The following is a 25,544-nucleotide window of genomic DNA, read 5'->3' on the forward strand; positions in this document are numbered from 1 at the left end:
AATGTTGGAGTGCATCTTTTAAGCAATAACCGCAAAGGTTTCCGTCATTCTGCTACATGCCCGTGTCCCTCCTGCAAAACTGAAGCATTCCTCAGGGTCCCAGTAATGAGAATATGCTTTCCATCTCCATCCCATGATGCCTCACATGCAATGCCTGCGAGACATGTCATGAGTACTTTCATTTGAAATTCATAATAGTATTTTCACGTGCCTAGGATCAATGATCACGGTATTTCATGCAATGATGGATTATTAGTGCTCATTTGTGCACTAAATCAGAAGTAAAGGCCATATCAGATCTGGAAGAGTGCTTAAATTCACGTAATGTACAGCTCTCAGGTGGACCCTAGGTTGGCTACTATGTGTGTCATCATAGCCTATTATGGATATGTTACTAGTTACGTGGAAAATGTCCTGGTCTGGCTATACCTGCTACAGCAATTTTGAGGCCTAGTAACACCCCGCATGTACAGTTTTCTGTCTAACCAGTACAAAGACCATGCTTAACTTGCAAAAAAATAAAATAAATGGGCGAATGTATAAGGTTGCTTAGTCTCGACTCCATCTCATATCTCTTTCTCCCACCATCCTACACTTCCTGTCTCTTTATCTCACTCTTGTGGTGTCTTTTTCATCCTGTAATGTCCTTTATCACTGTTTTCTTATTTTTCCTTCTTCCTTCTTTCTTTTTTTTCTGGCTTCTCCCCCTTGCTCTAGGTAAAAGTCTGTGGATGAAAAAGAAGTCCAGGTGCCAAAAGAATATGCTGATGCCCACAACCTCCATCCATCAGCTAAAATCAAGCTATGCTGGTGAATGTGTAAGGAATGTGCTACAGTGGGTAGTAATACTGCACCTGTGTTACCTGTATATTTTACCTTATTATTGTTGGTCAGACTGGTCATTTATAGTGACACCAGGGTTGCAGCATGTTGAGGCAGCAATCACCTCTGATACGTACAAGGCAGTGTATTGTTATCAGGTGTGTCCAGCATGTATATCCACAAATCTTAACCTCAGTGTAATTTTGTGGATGACAACTGTTTGCCACCTGTTTATGTTGATGGGGTAGTTACAACTGCACTTTGAAGATTCAAGGACCTCTAAGTATTTGTGCTTTATGACGTGGCATTCGCACGTGCTTAATTTACCACTGAAATATTGATGGCTTTTTAAAAAAATTATATGATTATGAGGTCATTCAGATGCCACACATTTTCCAGCCTACTCTATGAATGTGAGTTGGAGCTTTAAAAACGAATATTTTCCCTGTACCCTTTGTTTAACCCCTTCGCCGCGGCACGAATTTTGCCGCGGCGCTGGGGGGGGGGGGGGTTTGGGGTGTTTGCGGCGCCGCCATGCTCGTGACGGAACCACTCCGTCATGAGCCACGGGCGCGCTGTGCTCATGACGGAGTGGTTCCGTCACAACTCCGCCCACTTGCATTGTTCGCCCGCACAGGCGGGGAATCAGTGCCGCGTGGGCGGAGCGGCCGCCAACGACTGCAGCATGACGGAACCACTCCATCATGAGCACACGGCGCCCGTGGCTCATGACGGAGTGGTTCCGTCATGAGCAGGCAAGGGGTTAGGGACACGGGCTGCAAATCAATACAAAACGGACTTAATTCACAAAACCGCTTAATCTGTATACAACAGCTAATAATAGTAGATTAAGGTCAATCAGGTAGCCACAAATTAATATCTAGGAGACATAAATGCATTTACTATTGCTTATTTGTATTCCACAACTGTGTACAATTACACAGTAATAAGCTCCATGTAAGAGCAGGAGAGTAAGTGGATGAATGAATGGTCTGTGTTGTGTATGTGAACAAGCATAACTTTCTGGGTTTGCGGAAATCGCAAACTCTTTTTGATCATTTCCGACTCTGAAAATGGTTGGAGATTTGCTCCAGCAATAGGTAGAAGTAAATCATCTTCCATGCTGTAAAGGGAAATCAAACATCCCATATTAAGCAGGGATGTAGGTGTAAGCATTTCTCCATGAGTAAAAATGTCTTCCTAACATTGGGAACCGTGATTGCTAAAAGAAATATTGCCAGGAGGTGGGGATCGAACGGGGTACCGGCACTGCGAGATTGGTGTAAGGATATGGATGAAGCCATGGTAGCAGAAAGGGCAGCGTATGTGCATAGGGGGTGCCCCCAAAAATGGGCAAGAGTCTGGGGGGATTGGAATAAATTCAGAGCATATGTGACCCACCAGGATTAGACACTGCACAAAGGTCAGATTAGAGATGTTGGAGGGACAGGGATGGGGATGGTGGACGGAAATGTTGTCTGAAACTTATTGAAGTTCGGTCCACATATTGCTCCTATACAGGTAAACATGTATTGGTGATGTCCAGAAATTTTTTGTGTAGATCATGCGAATTCTTGATGCCCTATGTTAATAATAAAAATAATTTTAAAAAATGTCTTCCTGATGAAAGAAAAAAATGTGAAATTGCGCAGTGGACCTGCCATTGACTAAAGTGAAATGTACTGTATGTACATTTCTACACTGGGGAAATAATGTGTAAAATGTCATAACATTGCAGAAATATCCGACCGGTGCAACTTTCTAAGTGTTGTACTTTTCGATATTTGTGTACTGCAAACATAGTACATCTGCACCCACTTGTAGGTGTTCTACTACGAGTGGTGATCTAAATGTTTTGGGAAAGGGTCCAACGTTTCATTAAGCAAAGATAGTGTTTCAAAATTACTAGGTACAGAAGTGGTACTGAAATCTAGGCTTCAAAGTAGCACAATGTTCCTTGATAAATTGCAACAAGTTTAATTAATTTACTGCTCCGCAAGTAATTTACTACTCCGCAAGTTAAATATTCAAAAATGTTAATGCGTGTATGGTCAGAATAAACAACTGTTCTCCGGCTACAGTATTCAAGTCTTCTCTGCAGTATCCACTCATGACTTGCTACACTGAAATTTAGAGGTTTGAAAAGAAAGAGGCCAGATTCAACTGATGATGAGAGTGCCCTCTAAAACAGACTCACATGGGAAACAAACTAGTGTGATGGTTAAAAAAAAGTGTCTTAACTTGTGAAAATATAAACATAAGAATGCCTAAAGAATGGAACAAAGAGAAAAATTTGACTTTTCTTAAACATGCAATTTAATATGTGGCATGATTTTTTGTAGTAAGCACCCCTTTCTACTGTGTTTGCAGTGTCAAGCTAGACTTGGCCTCATTTATTTCTCTATTCTCTACATTACCTTTATTTCAACTTCATTAAATAAATAAAAGCTTTTAGCAAGATGCTGAACAGTGCAGTATTAATTTAATATTTCACTCTCTATTTCATTAGACATGTCATCTTTGTAGAATGCCTTGACTTTAAAATGTATTTCTTTCTTTCCTAAGCTACATTTTCTCATCGTATTTGGATACATTTTACGTGCCACATATTCACAATGATGAATATCAATAGTATATTCTAACGATAGTGTGTGCAGAAAAATGTGAAGCTCGTGACTTTATTCCATTGAAGCGACAACTAGTATGTTTCTGCTTTAGACTAGTTCATTGTCATGCAGTGGAGTTCTGAATAGCTAATAGTGTGAACTGTAGGGTTCTCATGGGAACTCAAGAGTGAATCTAATGCACATGAATATTTGCAACTAAGTAGACTGTTTGCCGATCATGCTTTGCCAACTTCGTAACGTTTACCGTGGAAATGAAGAAAGATGTAGAAGACCATCAGATGATCCTATTTCATTGGACTGAGATGAACTCACACCGACAAGGATGGATACATGCGTTTTGTGTTTTATAATGTGTTCCGAGTTAGTATATATTTCAGAGATATTGGGGAGAGAGCTCTTCCAACACTTTTCCTTAGAGCGTGCTCTGAGAGCTTTATGCTTCCCAGACTGATCCAGGCCATTTGCTTTGTGAATGACCCTTTTCCTGGCATTCTGACATATTTAATGTGAGCTACTGCTGATGGTGATTTCTAAATTCCTTGAGGATAACAGCTACTACTGTACTCAAGAGAGGAGACTCGGAGAAGTTTCCAGAATTACTCTTCATGAGGAGTTCAACTAAATTCTAGTCCTATGTTACTTGTTCCTTAAAATCTCATTCTTTTCTGAAAAGGACTCTTTATGGGTTCTGGAAGGTTAAGATCTGGTAGAGTAGAATAGGGACTTAGTTAATATTTCCTTCATGGAAAACGCTGTAATTTCTTTAAGTGTTACCAACCATTATTTTTCTTTATATTTCTGGAAACGGATTCATCTAATTCTTAACTTGCATAAAGAAACCTAAAACCAAATACTAAACTTTAAATGATGAATAAAGGTTTTTAAATTATTCTAAACTCTCATTATTGACTGAACATAATAAGTGGTGTATATATTTTGATGTTGGCTTAATGCTCCATTCTAAAATGGTGGCAGGGATACAGTTGATCTGAAGAAGAACAAGGCGTGGAGTTGGAGAAAACCTTTTTAAATTAAGTGTTGAATAGATTTAAAAGAAATATATTTCTGCGCCAGCACTTACAAAGGCTTTTTAAGCATCCTTTGAGGTGTTACTGAAGCCTGCTGATACTAAGAAACAGGGTTGCCATATGTTATGTGGCAGAAACCTGGACAGTTTCACATTACGGTTTAACGATTGCTGCAATAGTGATCTCATTTTCAAACCAGTCAAATAATGAAAATGAAATAATAAATTGCAAGACAGCTTATCAAGAGAAACAAAATGTGGAGTATCCCAACTGAGCTCAGTTGTGAGTGGGAGCATAATAAGACTAATATCTTGCAAATGAGCATAGAGAGTGAGCACACAATTGCAGTAACCGTAGCAGGCATACTACTGAACTATGACTAGGGAAAGCAGTTTCAGTAGCAGGGGAATACCTGCAGTTACAGAGTTCAGATGCAGCATGGGCACAAATCATTTCCTCATCTAGTTACATTAGAATGTCCACCTTCTCAATGCCACAGTAGCTGAAAACCTTAAAGCTATACATATTGCCATGACAATACTATTCATTGGTTTTATAAGCAACACCAAAATACCCATAACAAGCAACATTGCTCTAACTGAAAACTAAGACACTTTTTCCCCACCTTTTCACAAGCTCCATATTTTAAGGCTAAACACTGGAACGGTCAATGATTACCCTGTACAGATGGTAACCTTCCCAAGGACAGAAGTCAAGTGAGTATTCTTGCCCATGCAACTTCTTGCAGACTAACACTCTCGATTCAAGAGACTCGGGATTTCATCAGCAAAAAATGTTTTCCCCAGAATTGAAAACCGGAGAATAGTCTTGGCTACACAACGTCTTGGATACATTGCAACACTCACGATTGCGACTAGAGGATTGCAGTTCGACATTCTTATTACACATTAAAGACTGAGAAGTTCTGTTGAAAATAAATAAAAATACAGAAGACGATTCAAAATGTTATTTAGTAATATTTATGAATATGGTTTTGGATAATACACAAAAAGATGCATAACTTTTACATAGTTCTGTGCTTCAAATCTGACTTGCTGCGTATGGTCTGGTTATGTCATGTGGCTCGCAATGCACACTGTTCTTTCGGAAAAAAAGATAGGAAACTCTGTTTTAAACTGTAATGCTTTAGTATGTTTTATAATTTAAGGTCATTCGTGTATCTGCAAACATGAAAAGGTGTAAAATATAAAAACGATTGTGTCACTGAAAATATCACCTTCAAACGTAACATTGTGACAGAATCCAATAGAATATAAACTGAACTATGACTAGGGAAAGCAGTTTCAGTAGCAGGGGAATACCTGCAGTTACAGAGTTCAGATGCAGCATGGGCACAAATCATTTCCTCATCTAGTTACATTAGAATGTCCACCTTCTCAATGCCACAGTAGCTGAAAACCTTAAAGCTATACATATTGCCATGACAATACTATTCATTGGTTTTATAAGCAACACCAAAATACCCATAACAAGCAACATTGCTCTAACTGAAAACTAAGACACTTTTTCCCCACCTTTTCACAAGCTCCATATTTTAAGGCTAAACACTGGAACGGTCAATGATTACCCTGTACAGATGGTAACCTTCCCAAGGACAGAAGTCAAGTGAGTATTCTTGCCCATGCAACTTCTTGCAGACTAACACTCTCGATTCAAGAGACTCGGGATTTCATCAGCAAAAAATGTTTTCCCCAGAATTGAAAACCGGAGAATAGTCTTGGCTACACAACGTCTTGGATACATTGCAACACTCACGATTGCGACTAGAGGATTGCAGTTCGACATTCTTATTACACATTAAAGACTGAGAAGTTCTGTTGAAAATAAATAAAAATACAGAAGACGATTCAAAATGTTATTTAGTAATATTTATGAATATGGTTTTGGATAATACACAAAAAGATGCATAACTTTTACATAGTTCTGTGCTTCAAATCTGACTTGCTGCGTATGGTCTGGTTATGTCATGTGGCTCGCAATGCACACTGTTCTTTCGGAAAAAAAGATAGGAAACTCTGTTTTAAACTGTAATGCTTTAGTATGTTTTATAATTTAAGGTCATTCGTGTATCTGCAAACATGAAAAGGTGTAAAATATAAAAACGATTGTGTCACTGAAAATATCACCTTCAAACGTAACATTGTGACAGAATCCAATAGAATATAAACAAAATATTTATTTAAATACTAACTAGTTTAAAAAAACGGATAGATCTGGCAAAATAAATTGTAAAGCACGGTGGTTATGCCAAAACGTATCACTGCAGTGAAAAATCCATTCACAGGAGAAAGTGCATGTGTTTTATAATAAACTATATTTACAGTTAATTTACAATCATGACCCATCTCTTTACAGAGGTATGAGCATGTTTTCCTTAAACTTCTCTTTTTCTAGACATAAATAAGTGATTGTAAACAATAACAGGCAAGTAAGACAATGGGTAGGGTTTTTTGAAAACCATTTGTCAAGGCATGTCTCTGTTATGTCCTCTGTCCACACAGTCCTCTTTCTATGGCCCGTGCACTTCATCGCCTGTACGGCCTGTGTTTCCGTCGGTTGCTGTTCGGGGATTGGTCCCGCTCTCTCCGTGCGCAGTAATGCTTGGTGACCACCTGGCGGCACTGATCGCATTTGACGGTGCAGCACCAGTGGAACTTGCAGTTGCAGCTGCTGACGGTCTCGGTCCTTTTTTCCTCCACCTTCAGGCCGCACTCGGTGCAGAGCCGCCGGCAGCTCCGCTTCTCCCACTGGGACAGGTTCTTGCCGCTCTGCAGGCACTCCCGCCCCTCGGTGCCGTGAAGCCCGAGGCTCGCGTTTCTCACGCAGTAGTCCGGCGAGTCTTCGAGGTAGATGAGCTCGGTGGCCACCAGCGAGCTGAAGGCCTCGGCTATGGCCCCGCGGTTGTCTGCGCTGTTCCCTGCGCGCATTCTTCGCTTGTCCATCTCAAGCTTCAGGGACTGGTCGTGTTTTATCTTCAGATAATTTCCGATTTCTCTAAACTCTGCCAGCTGCAGCCAGCAGGTCTGAATGCTGCAGCTTCCGGACACCCCGTGGCATTTGCAGGTCCGCTTCATAGTTGATTTTACAGCCTTCAAAAAGAAGAAACGAGAGAGGTTTTTTTTTAGTGTTTACTACTAGTGCATACAGTGTTGTGGTTAACATGGCACGAAGCCCTTCTCAGAGATCAAGTAAAGGCGTGAGAATTGTAAGAAGACGAGATACAATTGCCTTTAATCCATGTGAAAGTGAGAAATCCAATTTACAAGATAAGACGATTCAGTAGAATCCTCAGCTACTTTTGTCATGGGCGGTTGAGGTCGAGTGACTGCATTGTCAACTGAGGGCAAAGGCGGTCTATTTCTAATCCTAGCCTCCTCAGTGGATGGTCACTTTGTATGATCTTGAACAAATCGTTTAAGCTTTTTGTGCTCCAGTTCCGTTATCAGCTACTGTTGGAAGAGCTTAGAAAGAAATTTAGCGACTCTTATGTGACTGCGTTTACAGTTGCCAGTGAGCTCAGACTCGGAGGCTTATCCCATTGAGGGTCCACCACATACCCTGCACTTCCGCAACTGCGGAGAGGTAACTAACATGTTTGTATTTTCACCAGAGCGTCTCAAAACGCGACGCTTGTTGGTCATTGAAACCTGTTCTGCCTTTTTTTAACTTTCTTTTTTTTTCTCAATAGAAAATGCATTCCAAGTGCTTTATGAATTTATCTAGGCATTTCAACGTGGCATTGCAGAGAAATATATGCGGGGCATAAACAGGGGCGCAGATTTGGCAATTACGTTTAGAGGTGGGAATGTTTATTTTGAACGTATTCACAACGTAATGTTAAGAGTTGCCTTAAGAGCGTCCTCAGTTGTACCAATGAAACATTAATCCCCCCTCGGATCTAACAGAATCCTAAATTCCTCTGGCAATAGTGCTGTTCTCCCCTAGTGGTAATTGCACTATCTACGTAGACATTTAATAGTCTATGTTCCTGACACTCAGCGATGCTCACAGTACTGACCTCGGAAGGTTGACAGGTTAAGCCAGCCCTACTAGGACTCGGCCCTGCGGCCTACGACGTGTACTTCTTATATAGAGTTATGCAACACGACTAATGGCTCGCTTTACAACCATGACACGCTTAATGCGTATGCACATGCAGTAAATACTTTTTTTATTGACATCAGAATGTGTACTTACCAGCCTGCCTGCCTCGTTGTTGTGCAGGTTCATCAAAGCCCTGGAGTCCTGGCCCGTCTCTAAGGCGTCAACGAACAGCTTGGAGATCCGCTCGCCGAATTCCACGTTATCACTGCAGCCTCCCCAGACCCATCCTCGCCCACCTAAGGCAACGAGAGACCGCGGACATGTCAGGCTGCAAACAATTCATAGCATTACTTTGTAAACCCAACCCGTTATCACATTACACGTCGAAGTGATGTATTTTGTTTCAAAGGCACGAAAGCGCGTTTGGTAGAAATAATTATTTTCTCCCAACTTATCGGATAGTTTTTTTCGGGGACCCACAGAGTTTCGAGAGTCTTTGCGACCAGGGCTACTCTGATTCGGTTCGGTGAGTGGCTGAGAAGGAGATGCGCTTGCAAAGCAGCCCTAACCTCCCCCGCGAGTGCGGTGTCCCCGACCACCCTATGTACCCGGACTCTGGCTGCGGCTGGCCTTCAAGCTGTCAGAGCCTCGTGCAAGGCAGGCATTGCACCAGAGAGTGGCGGTCCTTCAACTCTGCAGGTATTCCCCAGAGACAGTGCTGAGCCTTGCGTAGTACAGGTATCGCACCAGAGGCAGTACGGGCACATAACCACTGCAGGCACGCACCACAAAAATGACAAACATGTATTACCAAGTGTCCGTGCCGGTCCTTAAACAGGCATGCAGAGACAGCGATGTGCTTCACGCGGTACGGACATCACACCAGAAGCAGCGACGACCCATAAACACTGCACGTGATGTGCCAGACACGGTGCATACGCACCAATAACAGGGCTTGTCCCCACACGCTGCAGACACACCGGATGAAGTTCACCTACCGCAGCCTGTAAGTCAGATATGACCGTTACACTATGAATAACATTAGACTGTGCTGGGGCCTTGCACGGTGCAGGCCTTGCACTGGGCCTCACACAGTGCGGCCATTGCACAAGTGACGTAATGGCCCACGCGCTCGAAGCATACACAAGAAACCGCGCTGGGCTTCGATCACTGCAGCCTAGGGCAGGTACACATCAGCGAAAGGCCCAGCCTTCCTCCCCTTGTTTCTCACTCCTAGTCACCACTTGCATACAGTCACTCTTCACCCCGATTCACTCTCTGCCCTTTGCAACACAGCCCCCTGTTCTTTCTAGAACACATCAGCCCCAATTGATACACCAACTGCTCTTTTAGGGTGGACTCGTAATTCTGCGTACACGGATCTCGGGAATGCAGTGTGAGGAACTTTGCTCTGCTACTATCTCTAGTACTTTTCACTGACAAAAATGACACCCCGAAGAGTAAGCCCTACTTCTGAGGGGAGTCTGTTGGCTCGTGTGCGCTCTTTGTGGGGGGGCAGAATCTGCACACACTCGCCCAGCCCTGCACAGAGGGGCCTGCCCGTGCCTTTGCAGATCGGGGCTCGGTGGTTTGTGGTCCAGACCCAGTGAGCACCAGTGCGCAGGCCTCCGAAGGGTGAACTCACCGATGCGCCCGTTCCTGGAGTCGTCGCAGCCGCAGTTGTCGAAGTCTCCCATGCTGCAGTTCCTGGTCAGCATGTACATGACCCCCGCCGAGCTGATGGCGTGCACGAAGGACGTTTCCTTGGTAGCTGCAGGGAGAGGAATGAGACGAGACGTTATTTCTATGAAACCAAAAGGAGAACCTTCCATCCACGGGGTCACTTCTCACACAGAGATGAACAACTTCTGTCTTGGGGACAAGATGGCAAATATTGACACGGCTCTGCCACTAGCGGAACCCGGGACAGTGCGTATGGGGAAAGGGGCCATCAGTCATGAGCACTGGGAGGATGCTGCGCGCACCGGCGCTCGAGCACAAGCCCCGTCCGAGTGTCTGCACCCAGCTCGTGCTGTGCGGAGGCGTAAAAGGTAGCGGCGTTAGACATTGGGCCTTTATCTAATGTCCATCGCTAATAACAGGTTGCCATTATGCTAACGCCCTTTATTAATATAGCGCCTGACTTTACTGTTTAGAGTATTCCTAGCTATTTCAATGACAGTTTTTGCATTACAGGACTCATTAATAGTCATTTATCAACCCCAGAAGTTCAAAAGGCTGAGAGAGATGCATTCGTCCAGTGCGCCATCCTACCAGCGCAAAAGCTATGTAATGCAACAAGAAATATTAGACCGAGCTGTCAAAGCAGGGTCGTTTAATGTAATATTTCCTTTTGAGGGCTCTAGTGAGGCAGTGTTAATATCGCCACATGGATGTTTAAATGGGGCACCCGTGAATATATTTGACAGATCTATATTTAAGGACACTTAAGAAGCCCTTCTGGCGGGAGCCATCGCTTGCTGTAGTGCCATTGGGCCCCTGCCTGCGCGCTGCACGGTAGACGCGAAGAAGGGCACCCCCTTACCGCTGCGGAGTCCGTTGTGGGTGGACAGCTGGAGGGCGCTCTCGGGGCAGTTCCACCGCTCCCAGGCGAACTGGAACTTGCACTCCTGGATGCCGTGCTGCGCTCCCACCGCCACGCTGGTGGAATACGTCAAATACGCCTTTAACACAAGCGGAGACAAGTTACATTATCATGCACGGTTATCCCCACAGTTATATATTTCTTGTGAAAAGTTCAACCTACAACATTTGTTTGATTTTATTCTCATGCATTTTTTTGTGATGGGTTTGGGGTGGGGGGTTCCCTCTCCTTATACAATAGTTACTCAGTAACTTAAAATGAACTTGTAACACGTTTTAAAAAAAATCCCATACTGTCCGTTAAGGCAATAACTTTTTATATAAAGAAAATCTCCGTATTTACCTTTGGGCCCGTCATTAGGAAGTTGTTCACAGACCTGAAAAAGAGAGAACATATAAATGATTTAAGGTTTAAACAATTTATTTCGGCAGATGGCATAACATATTTTTATATCGTATAATCTTAGGCTTCTGAGCAAATCCTACCAGGCTGATGCAGTGAAGGTGGTACAAAACACCCCAAGGGTGGTGAGGATGAAAAGTTTGGTGTTTTTCATTGCTGCTGTGAAATCTTTCCTAGTTTCTATTCCACTGTTTGAAAGCAGCCCCAACAGAACCAGTTTATCCTTCTCCAGCACGCTAACTGGGGTTACAAAAAAACATCTCTGTTATTTAAGTAGTGGTTAGGGATGACAGAACAGCTTTCCCCTCGTCATCCAATAAACTCATTATCCCCCAAATCCGGAGCCAATGGGTGGTAAGACCGAGACAAAGGGGCGTGGCCTAGGGGGCAGCACTTTTAGAAACAAGGGACGGATCTCCCCCAGGCCCTAACTGGGGTAGTGTAAACCCCGGCGCACAATAGCAAACTTTAATTCTATTAAACATTGTCCAGGTTGTTGTGTCTGTGTCTTTCTGTGCTGAGGTAATTTGTTGCATGTCTTCTTGTGACTCACGGTACATATACGTGTCTCCATCCACTTTTTAAAATTGTATTTCCATAAATCCCTAGTGTGTTTGTTGAGCTAATTCGCGAGAACATTTTAAGTAATTCTTTTTTTTTTTTTGTCCTTTTAACCCAAGTCTGTTCTGTGCACTCAGCAAAAGGAACGATATAGCTATAAACACAGAGGCAATTCAAACACCACGGCACCGATTTGCACCCTTTCCTTATTCTGAAGTAGCTTTAAGCCTGTTGTTGGATACAATGCTTTCGAGTCCTGACACACCACTGGCATTATGTGTAACCCTGGGCAGTCCGTTTATTCATATACAGCGAAGACAGTTCCGAATGGCAGGGCGTAAGACACATATATACTGTTACAACATCAAGGAAAAATACATTGCCGGCTTTTGTTTGCTCTGTACTTTTAGTTGTGTTGTTGATTTTCTGTTGAAATGCTGCTGCGAACATACAGTACGGCACGCGTGGGTCTGACTGAAATATTTATTGTATGAGTTTCATACAGCGTTTCTTCACTCAAGTGGTGTCAAAGTCATCAGGCTGCTTACGCAGCGACCTCAGTACCAGTCACTGGAAAGAATGACATCTTAGCACATATTCCCAATTTTAGGGAAGATGGTTCTACTTCTAGGTCATTATATTCACCAGTGAGTGATCCTGTGCGTTATTAAACGTATAAACCGAGGGCGGTTCGAAAGAACGTTAAGCGCTATGTACATCTAGGAATTTTCTTTAAAGCGCTGGGGTTGAGAGAAAATGTCGCTTTTGTTATTCGTAAGGGGCACTAAAACCATTACGTCATATATTACATTCTTCCATTGGAGATAATTCTGTAATAATGGCCAACGGGGTCCCTCTGCATTAGGCGCTGTTAAGAAACCAGGAGCATTAATAATTGCAGCTCATTTTATGGCCACATGCACCCCGGGCAGGCTCGAGAGACAGGGGCGGGGCGAGGGGCTGGCATCTTGGTCCATGGCTCCAAGTTTACTGGCAAGTCCCAGAATCTGCTTATCGCACGGTGTCTCGTGAAAGGGGGCAGTCTGGGAAAGCTGAGAAATCTAACACGTGCAGGGGAGTCGTGGAGCTGTGTGATGACGAAAGGCTAATGAATGCAAAACCCCGCCTAATGAATGCAGATCTACAGTGCTGCTTCCCCGGCAGGGTCAGTTTCAAGAAAGCAGTTTATTGCATCTGTGCCTTGTTCTTATTGGTAATGAGAACGGTAATATAGGTTTTATATAGTATATTGCTCCCACTGGGAGACCCCAGAAGGGTTTAAGCACACCTTTTGCTGGATTGTGGCAACCCTGGTTAAGTGTCATGGGTGAAAGAGTGTGTGTGCTTGCAGTGTGGGAAGTATTGTGTGAAGACAACTGAGTGCTCCAGTCATATGGTGCGAAACAGGCGTTGCATCTATGCATATGAGTGATAGAGAAGAGTAAAGGATTCAGAGGATAGCGCTTGGGTATGCACTCCACTGCTTGTTGACATTTTTCTAGGTCGAAGTATTACATTGTGGTTCATTAACCCCTTCGCTGCGGCGCGAATTCCGCCGCAGCGCTGGGGGGGTGAGGGGTGAGCGTGGCGCCGCCATGCTCATGACGGCACCACGCCATCATGAGTCACGGGCGAGCTGTGCTCATGACGGCGTGGTTCCGTCACGACTCCGCCCACTCTCTATTTCGCCCGCACAGGCGGGGAATTAGTGCCGCGTGGGAGGAGCGGCCGCAGCATGACGGAACCACGCCGTCATGAGCACACGCCGCCCGTGGCTCATGACGGCGTGGTTCCGTCATGAGCACACAAGGGGTTAATGAAACATTTGGACCTTCCTTGTGTAGAGAGTGAGACAATTAGCAGAGGTGTGAGTGTCAAACGGTCGCATCATCCTGTCCAGAATTCCGTGACTTGAGAGCTTTCTGATTCACCTTGGAAGGACTTCCCACAGATTGGTGATTTTTAAAACAAAACAGACCTCACAGATGTGAGATTTTCTAGACCTTGGAATGCCCATAAGTGGGGCCAATCTTGGTTTGTTTTTCCTTCTTATGTGGTAAATCTTGAGCTTGTGCTCTTGAGAGATCAGGAACAATCCAAGAATGGCTCCGCATGTAGTGCCTAGCGCCATGAAAGAGATGCACTTTACTAAGGGGAGCATGTAAAGACCTTGAAGGGCTGCTTGATGTGAGCAAGGCTCGGAGATGCAGCAGCAGAGAAGTGGATAGGCTGAAGTCTGTTTTCAAGGACCGCTCTATTCCTTCATATAGACAATCATCAAACTCTGAGCTGAGTAGAAATTAAGGGATGTAGCTTGAATCCATTGGAAGAACCCCATTTGAAGGAAGAGGCAGCTCAAAATCATCATGGAGAAGAAGGGCCTTATAGTTACCCGAAATGCCCAGCTGTAAAAGGGAGCGATTGGAGTCCATAATCGCCTCAAGGACCTTACCTTGCTGAAAGAAGTCAGAGATTTCTGAATTTCAGCGCCGCTGTATAGTACAGCTTATACATGATCAGAACAATCAACAGCACTCAAAGTACCACCTTAACCCTAATCCAATATTATTCAGTTTCTGCCATTGTCTGAGCAGTTTTGGTTTGAGCTAATTCATGAAATGTTGATGTTTGGTTCTGCCCTCATCACAGACAGGTTTTCAGCGTTCCAGACTTTGGAGCCCATATGTACAAGTGACTGACCACTGTGCTTGTGTTTTTTGAAAGATTTGTTGCTATGCAGTGGATCAACTTCAAGGATCACGGAGGACACTTTTTCATGTTCACAAAACATGCAAAATGCCTTTTAGGACTAGCACGGCAACGAACCTTATGACAAAGCAACAACAAGAACATGCGCTTAGGCTTAAAGGAAGAATATAGAAAGGTGAATGATGAAAGTGGTGGTCATTAGCCAACTAACGGAGAAAATCTAATCAGGAAACTATTTGGATAGATTGTTTATACCAATCTTTTTAGTTTGTTCCTGAAAACGACCCCCCCCCCCCCGCACAGGCAGTTTTCAGTCATAAGCATATTCAAAAGGAGCGGTGGAAATCATGAATGTCTTGCTTTATTACTAGTTGATGTCAGGCGCTGAGCAAGTACTCACTTTTATGTAGTTTACAATATGAACCCTCTCTTCTCAAACAATGGTCATCTCACAGGAGAGAATACCGGATTTCGGATGTAGCAGACTGATCATTTAAAAAGCTGTATATTTAGGGCTTTTCTGAAGATCGCATAATTGGTTGGTTGCTTTACTTCCTTATATTAAAAGGAAAATTGTTCTATTTTGAGAATGCACCACCACCGACAAAGTATCCCACGTATCTGTACAGCTATCCTGGGACTACCCTTGTTTCTTTACTCCTTGATGTTCCCCCTGTATTTATACCTTTTTGGCAGAATTTGAGGGGAGAACGTAAACTGGTATCATAATCTTGAGCGCCTATTGGTATGTGTTTTTGAGGTTCTGGCTATGGGCTGCATTGTCCTCAATTTGGGGTGCAGTAGCACATCTAGACCCACTCTGCTTGAGGGAATATCACTTCAAACAATGGAGGCAGAGACAATCCAGTGTCTGACTCACAAATACCTGTTGAGGGGAATGGGGGGGGTGGAGGGGGCAAGATAACTTCTGAAACGATACCCTTTCAGAACAGAATACTAGGCTTACACTAATTTTAAACGTTGTATGTGTACTGAACAGTGCATCACACATGCAAGTGGAAAAAGTTAAAAGAAATAAAAGCATTTCTTTTTTTGGTGACTGCTTTCAAGTGACATTTTTTTATGCAAAAATCTGTCTACTGTTGTCAGTTGATAAAGGTATGCATCAAAAACCATGGTTAGTTGCAGGAGAATGCCTATGACCCACCCATGGATTGCCCCCTTGTCACAAAGTAATGCAAAGCAGCGCAAAGTACATTTTGGGCAGGCGTGCATCATTATTGTGATGCAAACTGCACATCTGCCCCATAATGTGTTATTCCAGGCTGTGGATCCTCTTTCTTGGACAGTTAGTGGCACATGATGCACTGTAAAACACACTGAGTCGGCTGCTCTAGTCTCAACGTAATACGCATTTAAGATATTTGGTATTCCTCACCTCTCCAGGAAATTTTGGACAATTGCAGCAAATCATGCAGTTTAAGCACATTTGTTTAGTTGTCGTCCTTTGAAATTATATATAAATAAAATTCATTTGAAAAGAAGCTGCTACCCTAAGAGGGCATCCTGGCACTAAAGGATAACTACAGGAGAGATGAAGACTACATTAATGTGGAAAAGCCACGTTTGAATTTTTTCCAGGCCAGAAGACTGGGGTTACACTGTAGCTGAGGACGGACATTGTTCCATTAATTGAAGCCAGAAAGAAGGATCAGCCTTCAAAATGCGCTCCTAATAATAATAAGGCACAGGCGCTTCACTGATACATAGTGTAATGCTCTGGGAGAAACTTAAAGAAAGAGAGGGCCTTTTAATGCAGCACACAATGACAAATGCACAATAACTTGAAGGTAAAGTATTTGGCATCCCAAACCCAATGGAAAGCAGTAAGGTGAGAAGGTAGTACAGAGCGAGGGGGCAGCTTCAGATAATGAATGTATTACTATTCTGAGTCATGTCAAGTGGACAAATCCAAGGCAGGAATCCCAGGATAAAGTACATTTCCATAATCCAGTAGTGAGAAGACAATTGACTGTGCAACAGTCTTGCAACAGTGAATGGGATGAAGAGGCTTGATTTTGCCGTGCATATGAATGTTGTAAATGCATGTGGATGAAACAGGATTGATTTGATCAGAGAAGGAGAGATGATTTTTTAAAAGGAATCAAATAATTTTTTTCTGACTCAGTCGGGAGGGGATTGGCCCAGCTCCAGCGGCCAACAAAGAGAGCATTGTATTGCAGGAGGCCCTCTGCAAAAGAGGACCTCTGTTTTGTTGCTTTTAACTTTAAATGAATTAGTCTTCACCCAGGAAGACACTGCTGGCAGAGAACTGCGAAATATCTCTTTGGCATAGCCAAGATTATTGAAGAAGAAAACATTTATTTGGGTATCAACTACTTAAGACATCAGTGAAAAACCAAAGGATCAGATGAGTAAGGCTAACTGAGAACAATAAAGATTGAACAGTGTGGGCCTTGGAGATGAGCCCTTAGGAAAATTCATAAGACAGAGGTTTAGAACCAAACTGAAATGGGGGATGTGAACTGTTTGGGACTTCTCAGGAGAAAACAGGTGAGCCACACCAGCAGTCCACCTTGAAATTCAATTAGTTTCTGTTGATCGATAAGCTCCAAATGGGAAACAGTGTCAAATGCCGCACTAGGAGGTAGTATCAGAGCCGCAATATCTGTTTGATCAAGAATCAGGCACAACTCATCTGATGGAGCACGGAGTAATACTTCCATTCCATGGAGAGGATGAAAGCCAGCTTGCACATGGACAAGGAGTGGATTACTTTCGATGAACTTAGTGGTTGACTTCTTTTTCAAGAATATTAGAGAGAAAAGACATCAAAGTGATACACCAGAAATTGTTAAGAAGTTTTGAGTCAGCTGATGATTTTTTTTCAGCAGAGGAACGTCCAAAGCGTTTCCATTCTTAAAACCAATGCCAAGGCAAGGGAGGTCCTGCAAAGGGGGTTGGGACCGGAACTGCCAGTACCCTTATCGTCGCTATTATCATGCACATTTAGTGATTAGGCTCGGAGGGTGACTGGTAGGGTGTTGTAATAATCACTCCCAAGCGGTTATGGGCTGAAGAAGTGTTTAATCGTCGGAATCCTTCAGCCTCTCCTAGTGAGATGCCAACATACTCAACGTTCTAAACGGAGCGCTCGCTCCAACATTCTACAGCAGGGCACACCCAACTGGCGAGGGAAAGGAGGGGGGGGGGGAACAGGGGAAGGGACCAAGTCAAGTTACAACACATCTCCCTGCGGGGCAGAGAAATACACAAAATAACATTTCATAAGAACATACCTCAAGGATGGGGTAAAAGGATGGAACCTTACTTTGCAAAATATCATCCTGGAGCGCCTGTAATAACATGTGGTGCAAGGAAATACATAAATGACATTTCAATGAGAACATGCATAAGGGATCGGGGGCAAGAGGATGTAACATTTTTTGAAAAAAATTAACATCATGGAGCGCCAGTACTAACATATCTCCCAACAAAGGTTAAAGGATGAGATATAGGATTGCACTCCCCTCATGGCCCTCCCCATAATGGCAGCCAAGTGACCCACAAGCTGGAGGAAGGCTTAAGGCCCCATTTTGTAGTTCTATTGCCAACTCGGAGGTTTCCGTACCCTAGCCACTCTGAGTTCCCTTCCACCAGGAGTTTCAGGACTGCGAACATCATCATAGGCAGGTTTGGAACCAGTGCTAGGACACCTCGCTATGTTGTCCATACTCCATGTGCCTCCATCTTCCAGCACCACTGAATTGTTGTTAACCCGAGTAATCCTCAGTGGCTTAGAAAACGAGGAGAATTTGGACTTTGACAGGGATGGTTTCTTGACCACTACCCACTGGCCTTCCGACCATATTTTCTTTTGGGAAACTCCCCAGCGCTTGTCGTACCTGTGCTTATACTCTTGTTGGTGTTTGTGAGTTTTCTCCAACACAGCGTCCCTGTCCACCCACACGGGAGTTCCTCCATTTAGCCAGTTGGGAGTGAGTTTGGAACCCGGGTTTCTCCCTTTGAGAGATACGAACGGTGACACTCCTGATACTGCATTGGGTGATGTATGATACGACCACAGCATTTTCCTGATGGCTTCCTCCACCGGAATCTGGGTGCTCAAAGCAAGCTGGATGGTGTCCTTTAGCATCCTGTTCGCCCTTTCAACCAATCCGTTGGCCTTGGGACAGTAGAGCGGGGTCTTGATGTGTGAAATGGCCAAAGTGGATAAGAACTGTTTCATTTCCTCTGACGTGAACTGAACTCCGTTGTCTGTTATTATGACCCCCGGTATGCCCTCCTTTGAAAAGGCGTCTTTTAAGAAGTTCAACAATGAAGCAGTGGTGATAGAGGATACCATTTTCGTTACGATCCAATGAGAGTGGTAATCTATAAGAACAAACATGAATCTATGGGATTGGTTAAGTAGATTCAGAGGCCCAATTATGTCCAAACCCACCTTTTCCCATGGCACGGTAGGGACCTCCACGGGGATCAACGGTGCTTTGCGGACAATCTTGGTTTTGTCACAACAACTACAGGCTGCGCAGTTCTTCACTTGGTCCTCCACTAGCGAATCCATCCCAGGGAACCAGTAGTGCTGCCTGATTTTGCTTTTCGTCATGCTCCTCCCTGGGTGACCCTCATGGGCGATCTGTATTAGCCTTTCATACATGTTTTTTGGAGGAATGATCTTACTCCCTCTGCATATTTGGTTCCTTACCAGGGACAGTTCGTCTTGCACTGGCCAAAAACGGCGCATGGACTCTGGCACCTCATGCTTGTTAGCTGGCCACCCCTTGCTTATCAAATTCTTCAGCGTAGCGAATTCACTGTCCTCACTCACGGATTTCTCCCATTCCTCTGGATTGATGGCTGGAATTTCAACCAAAAGGATGGTCTCCTCTGGTGGGTTATCTATCATGTTCCCATTGGTCGCTGGTAGTCTGGAGAGACAGTCCGCTACTCTATTTTCACTTCCTGGAACGTATACCATGGTGTAGTTGAACCCTTGTAGACTCAACACCCATTTGGAAATACGTGGAGTGGTACTTTCCAACCGTTTAGTGGAGAATAACGGTATCAAAGGTTTGTGGTCCGTCCTCAATACGAACGGGATGCCCCATAGGAAATACTTGAAATGGTTTATGGCCCAGTAGCATGCCAATGCTTCTTTTTCTATGGTCGAGTAGTTCAGTTCGGCATCTCTCAGCGTTCTAGAGGCAAAAGCGATCACCGTTTCCTGGCCGTTGGTCCTCTGCGTCAGGGAAGCTCCCAAACCCTTCGCGCTGGCGTCTGTAGTGAGAGTTGTTCTGGCCTCGGGATTGAAAGCACTCAGAATTGGTGCATCGACGATGGCTTCCTTAATGAGTTGGAAAGCTGATTGGTGGCCTTGGTTCCAAATAAATTCGGACCCTTTCTTCAATAACTCTCTGAGGGGATGCACCTGATCCGCAAAGTTCTTGATGAACTTTGACATGTATTCCGCCAATCCCAGGAATGATTTGAGTTCCTCCTTGTTTGTGGGAGCAGGAGCTAGTTTGACGGAGTCCACCAGGCTGGATTTTGGTTTAATTCCCTCACTCGAGATGGTGTGGCCAAGATAGACTACTGATTCCACCCCGATTTTACATTTGTCCTTCTGAGTGGTGAATCCTGCCTTACTAAGTCTGGTCAGCACTGCTTCTAGCGTTCTATTGTGTTCCTCAGCTGATGAACCGTGGATCAGGATGTCGTCCTGGAAACATAGAACGTTTTCCAAGCCTTGCAGAATGTGTTGCATGACGCGTTGAAAAACAGCAGCCGCCGACGCCAGGCCGAAAGGTAATCGGGGAAAACTGGTAAGCTCCATGAGGGGTTATGAAGGAAGTGAGGGGCTTAGAGTCTGGGTGAAGAGCGACCTGATGGTATGCCGAGGATAGGTCTAGGACTGTGAAGACTTTGGCCCCGTGGATGGCTGACAGCATTTCATTGATGTTGGGGAGGGGATGTCGGTCGACCCAAATGTTAGAGTTCAAGTCCCTGAGGTCAACACACAGACGAATCCCTTTGTTACCCCCTTTGGCTGCTACCACAATGGGAGCCAACCATTCCGAACTCTCGATCCTCTCAATGATCTTGCATTCTTCCAATCTGTCCAGCTCCTTCTTAAGCGGTTCCCTCGTCAGCAGTGGGATAGACCTTGGTTTGTGGATGATAGGTCTGGCATTGGTTTTAAGTCTGATTTTGTGGAGAAAGCCTTTTAGGAGTCCGAGTTTATCAGTAAATACCTCCGGGAATCGATTGCATATTTCCATTCCGACGTTGACCCTGTCGATCAGGTACACAGGTTCCGGTGCGTTGGGGTCTTGTTTGATTCCTAAGTCCTTTTGGTGTTTCCACCCCAGCAGGTTGGAACCGTTCCTCGTGATGTAGACCTTTCCCACAGTTGATCTATCTTTAAAGTTAATGTTCATGAGTCTCATTCCAACCAGTGGTATGGGATCTTGATTATAACCTCCTGGTTTAATGTCTGGAGGTAGAAGACTAGAAACATTTGTTCCCGAATTGGCCAGGAATGTGGCTTCATTAACGAGGGTGTATGGAGAACATGAGTCTGCGTAAACTTCATACATAACGTTGTCCAGAAATATCTCGCATTTGGGGTAGGTAGTGCTGTTACCTTCTGAAAAACTGGACACCTGGAAAACTATATCCTCACTTGGTTGCTGTTGGTCTGGTTCACTGCTTATCATGTGAGTGACAGGGTTTTTTCCACTGTGGCACAATTTTGAGAAATGGCCTCTTTTCTTGCATTTGCTGCACACAACTCCCTTTGCAGGACAGTTTATGCTGTTGGCCAGATGATTGGGATTACCACACCTGTAGCATTTTAACTTACTTCCTGATGCAGTGTGTACTTCTGGGCTGGACGGTGAAGGTTTGTGTTTGTGGTCTCTACTAGAGATTTTGTGTATGTTGTTTTCCGCTACTTGTTTTACCTCCACAGCCTCTTTCATCTCATTCATACAGTAAGCTGTATGTTCTATGCTCTTAGCGATGTCAACGGCACGTTTTAGATCAGGGGCTTCTGCGAGGAGTCTTTCTTGGATCTTCTTGTTACAAGTACACCTTACAAGCTGATCTCTAATTAGTGACTCAGTCAACATCCCAAACTCACATGTTGAGGCTAAACCTCTCAGAACAGCAATATAATTTATAACTTTCTCATTTTTTCCTTGAATGCGCATAAAAAATTTGTGGCGTTCTAATACAATATTAATTTTGTCACCAAATTGAGCTTCTAGTTTCAACAGTGTTAGCTGATACACATCACGTTGGGCCTCCCCTTCGCCCCCCTCATCCTCATGTGCATCTTCAACCATAGAATCCGGCAGGTCTTCAAAAATATCTCTCCCTTGCTTCCCCAGGTTATGCAGAAGAACATGTTATTTCCGCACCGCAGAAAACCTGTCACCCCCAATTGCTATGAGATATGATTCAAACAGATTTACCCATTTCTTCCATGGGATCACCGGATCCCCACTCTCATCCAGAAACGGAGGGGGTTGAGACATCGAAAAAGCCGACATGGTGAAAATAGGAAAAAATACAGGTCCAGGGAAAAGGATGACAGAGGGAGGAGAAAAGGTAGAAGAGGTGAGTAATGTAAAAGATATAGATAAAAAGAAAAATATAAACACATACACTTGCTTCTTCAGCTGACCAAGTCTTTAGAATGGCTTGTTTGATATTTTCTTGGAACTAGATATCTGTCCAGCAGCCCCAGCCCAGTCCACAGCACTTCTGAGGTGCTGCAACACTTTCGGCCCAATGGGCGTTGCACTCCTGATTAATTGCACCCTAGAGTGATGCCATATTGCCTCCCATTGTAAATTAAGTAAATGCCCCTGGTAAACAACATCCCTTTGTGATTATTCCTTTATTTGATGAAAATTCCTGTAAGCATCCGGAATACATTTGCTATTATGACAGCGATAAACCTAACAAGAGTAAACAAAAACGGAATCACAATCATCTGCCGTGGACCTGTAATTATGGTTACTATTAGATGATCACAACAATCTTTTTCTATGAATAGTGGCTATATGATGGAGGATAGCTACTACTGACACTAATCGAGGCAGCCCACCCCGCATCTCCCTTCCCCTTGCTATTTGTCCACAGCGTGTGCCGAAAGAAAATATGCAATATTTCCTGCTGTAGCTGACCCTTTGGGAATGTTCCTGTCTGGTCCCACGTGGGCACCTCCTCCACCGTGCATTTTGAGATAACAAAGTCCCATCATCCTTACTGGGGAATGAAACTGTACCCAAACAGCTGGTAGGATTTCCCAAGTTTGAGAACGCATTGGCCCAGAATGGCAATGTGCAGTGCTGCTCAACTGCCAAGGCCTGATCATATAAACATAGGCATCACTCCTGCTAGTGAAAACTACCTATTGATACAGACTGGTGTGGACCTTGCTGTGATGCTTCCTAAGCATGGAGCTGCCTGCTGCTCATTACATCAAGGGTAGGATTAAAGCCAGAATCACTGCCAAAGCTCTACTTGCTTATACTGCTGATGACCTTGCACCCAGCTAGCTTAAGTACTTCAAAGATGTGAACACATAGTCACAAGACGCCCTCTCAACCCCTCCCCAGAGCCTGAAAGAGCAGTTCAACATTCATCTACAGCTGCGGATGAGCAAAGTAAATCACTTGCCTAGAGAGCACAATCCCATGCTTTACCAATATGTGCTTTATTGTAAACCCGTGTTCTCTCTGGTTTGAGTGCAGGTCAGGAAGAGGTTGCCTGCCTCTACTAAATAATCAAAAACCTGAACAAGTGAGACTGCACTTGATGCCTGGCTGCACATCTTCAAATTAAATTCAACGCTTGATCATATGTTGTGCACTGTTACAAAATATAGAATCCTGCATTCATCATTCTATTGTTTATTGAGTTAGAGATTCATTCTCTCAAAATATTGTTTTTCCCAATTAAACAAGCAATTACAAGAACATGTTGATTTTCAACAACATCAAATGTTTTCTCAAAGGATTGTGAACAGAATATATTATGTTATTAATTGTGACACAATTTCCTTGAACATTCTGATGATGGAGATGCCCAATGCATTTCGGGATTAAAATTCCCTTCTTCAGGGGCTTCTATAAATACAAAAAACAAGTACCAGATTGTGAATTTTCTCTATTGTATACAGGGAGGAACACCCCAACCCGTTTTTTTATGCCCAGAGAAACAATGAATGATGAGATATAAATTCACTGAAAGGTGATTATGATTGTGCTACTATTCGTAAACAAAAATGTGTGACAACGAAACAGTATGAAGCAGAGTTTCCGTGGGATTTCAAACAATTGACACAAAATAATGAGATGTGTAAATATAGCTGCCTAAATATATGTGCACCGAATAACCCGTGAACAACTGCAATGTACAACTGCTGTGGTATGTGAACAAACACTTACTGAATATCTATACAAGCTCCTACTACCAATCAATTAAGACTTTCACTGTTGTGAAGTCACACAAACATAATCTAAAAGAAACAAAAAGAAAATCCCAAATCAACAACCATATCAAGAGAATTCCCTAAATATATGATATCCAGCATCTTGAAAAAGTGTAATACCTCTAGATGATCAATGTCTGAGAGGAAACCGCAAAAGGTCGCTCAACAAGTACTCGAAGTTCGTTATTCAAACTGGCAACGCTAAAGAAATATAAAATAACAATGTTGATACTGCACACAGCATCGAATTGGCAATTATATCACCTGAACTTCGTCAATAATCTATAGCTTACCAGTCTGACAAAGTTCATGTAAACCGTTTGGAAACACCGTGTGCTGTGAAAACCTTGATTAGTTGACAAAACAACTCAAACAACTTGAATTAATTTCCAGGTCGCTGAATCAACACCTTCATGCCTCCACGCTCATCCAATACCACAGGGTACAAAGAATCCCACGAGGTTTGAGATTGCCAATAAAACTTGTTATACAGTGTAGTGGAGACGAAGTTCCATGTACACACATTGCTTTGTTAGCATAAGCGCCTTGGATGTAAAACGCCATCTTGCCACTTTTGCTGCTTTTGCACACGACACTGCAGGTAGCTGTTATTACAAGAAAAACTGCTTGCTTGCTTTTTCTTCACATGAGAACGGTCTGTTGTTCTCATCCCTAGACGTGCACCGCGACCTTAGTCTGAACACTGTGTGCAGAAGCCGTCAAGGTCAAATAATAATGTATGCTTTTGAATTCATGTTGACCGGCCCACACTCTAGCCATAACACGCACACAGCTGCAAATATCTGAAACTCGGAGACTTGGAGAAAACCTTTTCCAGACACAGAGCAGAGCTGATCCTGTGATGTGATTCACCTAAGCTGATATTTACGGTATGGGGTTCCCCATTCAAGCCTAGAGACCTTCTATTAGTTTCATAAAATCAGCTTACTAGCGAAGGGAGGGTGGCTTTATTCCACTATCATTTGTAATATGATTTCTCCCTTCATTTTCTGTGGTATTGTAACAATGCTGATGGTTTTGTTTTTAATCATTTGTCTGCTTATGTTAGCCAAAGTACTGCACCTTAGGGCACGTAGTTAAAAATAAACATTTTAAACTTTACAGTGTCTCTGATTACTCTTATTGTGGACTGATATGAGAATAATAACGAAAAGGTGTTTCTGATTCCCACCATTCCTGAGAGTACTCTAAGTCGC

General features: G+C 43.6%; 1 protein-coding gene across 1 annotated transcript; it reads right to left on the reverse strand.

Annotated features, from left to right (window-relative positions):
- Positions 1 to 6,351: 6,351 nt before the first annotated feature.
- Positions 6,352 to 11,829, reverse strand: WNT8A (Wnt family member 8A). The gene is made up of 6 exons (XM_085618016.1): positions 11,633 to 11,829; positions 11,490 to 11,523; positions 11,088 to 11,226; positions 10,188 to 10,313; positions 8,696 to 8,838; positions 6,352 to 7,587 (listed from the first exon to the last, which is right to left on the reverse strand). The coding sequence occupies exons 1-6, from the start codon at positions 11,701 to 11,703 to the stop codon at positions 7,024 to 7,026; spliced, it is 1,077 nt and encodes a 358-aa protein (XP_085474142.1). The 5' UTR covers positions 11,704 to 11,829; the 3' UTR covers positions 6,352 to 7,023.
- Positions 11,830 to 25,544: the final 13,715 nt, after the last annotated feature.

The sequence above is a fragment of the Triturus cristatus genome, chromosome 7 (assembly GCF_964204655.1).
Source record: "Triturus cristatus chromosome 7, aTriCri1.1, whole genome shotgun sequence".
In the NCBI taxonomy this organism is placed as follows: Eukaryota; Metazoa; Chordata; class Amphibia; order Caudata; family Salamandridae; genus Triturus; species Triturus cristatus.

Excerpts from the sequence above, each read along its gene's own strand:
- WNT8A (XM_085618016.1), bottom strand. The coding sequence starts at position 11,703 with ATGAAAAACACCAAACTTTTCATCCTCACCACCCTTGGGGTGTTTTGT. Across the intron at positions 10,314-11,087 it reads CCACAACGGACTCCGCAGCG|CTACCAAGGAAACGTCCTTC; the intron begins GTAAGGGGGTGC and ends CTCTCCCTGCAG. Across the intron at positions 8,839-10,187 it reads CTCCAGGAACGGGCGCATCG|GTGGGCGAGGATGGGTCTGG; the intron begins GTGAGTTCACCC and ends TCGTTGCCTTAG.